The 965-nt window shown below is 46.6% G+C and overlaps 1 protein-coding gene across 4 annotated transcripts in view; it reads right to left on the bottom strand.

Annotated features, from left to right (window-relative positions):
• The window catches only part of zfhx4 (zinc finger homeobox 4), a 77,741-nt gene that overhangs the window by 37,839 nt on the left and 38,937 nt on the right, over positions 1-965 (bottom strand). For all 4 annotated transcript variants that reach the window (XM_016458031.1, XM_016458030.1, XM_016458034.1 and 1 more), the window contains exon 4: positions 404-635. In XM_016458031.1, coding sequence (XP_016313517.1) covers positions 404-635 — 232 coding nt within the window. The remainder of the gene's footprint in view (positions 1-403; positions 636-965) is intronic.

The raw sequence follows: 965 nt of genomic DNA, 5'->3' as shown, positions 1-965 counted from the left end.
AATAAAACTATTTATTTTTTTTTTTTTTTTTTTTGGTGTGTCTCTGAATGTTTTTCAGTCCTGTTACACTTATTAGCTTCTGGCAGCTCCAAAACTTTTAAATGAAAGCCAAATTGCTTTGGTCATGAGAAAGGAAATTAAAGCTCACTCCAGGGGGAAAAATTTCACTGCGAGATCCTCCTAAGGTAGAGTTTCATAACCTTCTGCATGCCTGCTAAAGATGTCACTGCGTACAGGGCCGAGTGTGGTACTGATATAAAAAGACGGTCCATAATGGGAACAACATGTTAATTTTAGGGAGATTAGGCAGCTGGCATGTTTTACATCTGGAGAAGAGGTGCTCCAGGTTTGGGTTTGAGGGAGGAGGTATGCGCTATGGGAGTGGGCTAAATGGTGCACTCACCAGATTCGTTCGGAGGGCAGTCCTTGACGAAGAAAACATCAGCGAGGTTGTCTTCGTCGGGAGGAAGGCCCTGCTGATGCAGTTGCAGCTTGTGGAGGCCTTCGCTCTGCTGGTGCTTGACCGACCGGAGATGCTGCAGCAGGTTCAGCTTGGCTCGGCTGGAGTAGTCGCACAACGCGCAGTAGTAGTAGCAGGACTCCGAGTTACATGCACTCTCTTGTTTTTGCAAGTGCTGCAGGAGGGGAGGAGGTGCGAGCACAGATGGAAAGAGAGGGAGGGAGAGAGAGAGAGAGAGAGAGAGAGAGAGAGAGAGAGAGAGACAGAGCGAGAGAGAAGGGAAAAAAGTCATTAGGGGCTATACGCTTCACATGAAATTACAGCCATCATTTGTTTCACAGGCTGAGACAGCACCTACATGAAACAGATACTTCCTTTCCCCCATAATAATCTCCCGACATGAAATGCATTCCTTCCAGCTTTGTCCCAAACATAAATACTGATAACAAAGAGAGATTGTCAAAGCCAAGTGCTTTAGAGGGGCTGCCCGATGAGGAAAGACAGA

Source organism: Sinocyclocheilus anshuiensis, unplaced genomic scaffold, assembly GCF_001515605.1.
Source record: "Sinocyclocheilus anshuiensis isolate Anshui unplaced genomic scaffold, SAMN03320099.WGS_v1.1 scaffold1100, whole genome shotgun sequence".
In the NCBI taxonomy this organism is placed as follows: domain Eukaryota; kingdom Metazoa; phylum Chordata; class Actinopteri; order Cypriniformes; family Cyprinidae; genus Sinocyclocheilus; species Sinocyclocheilus anshuiensis.
This window is presented reverse-complemented; position numbering and strand designations above follow the sequence as displayed.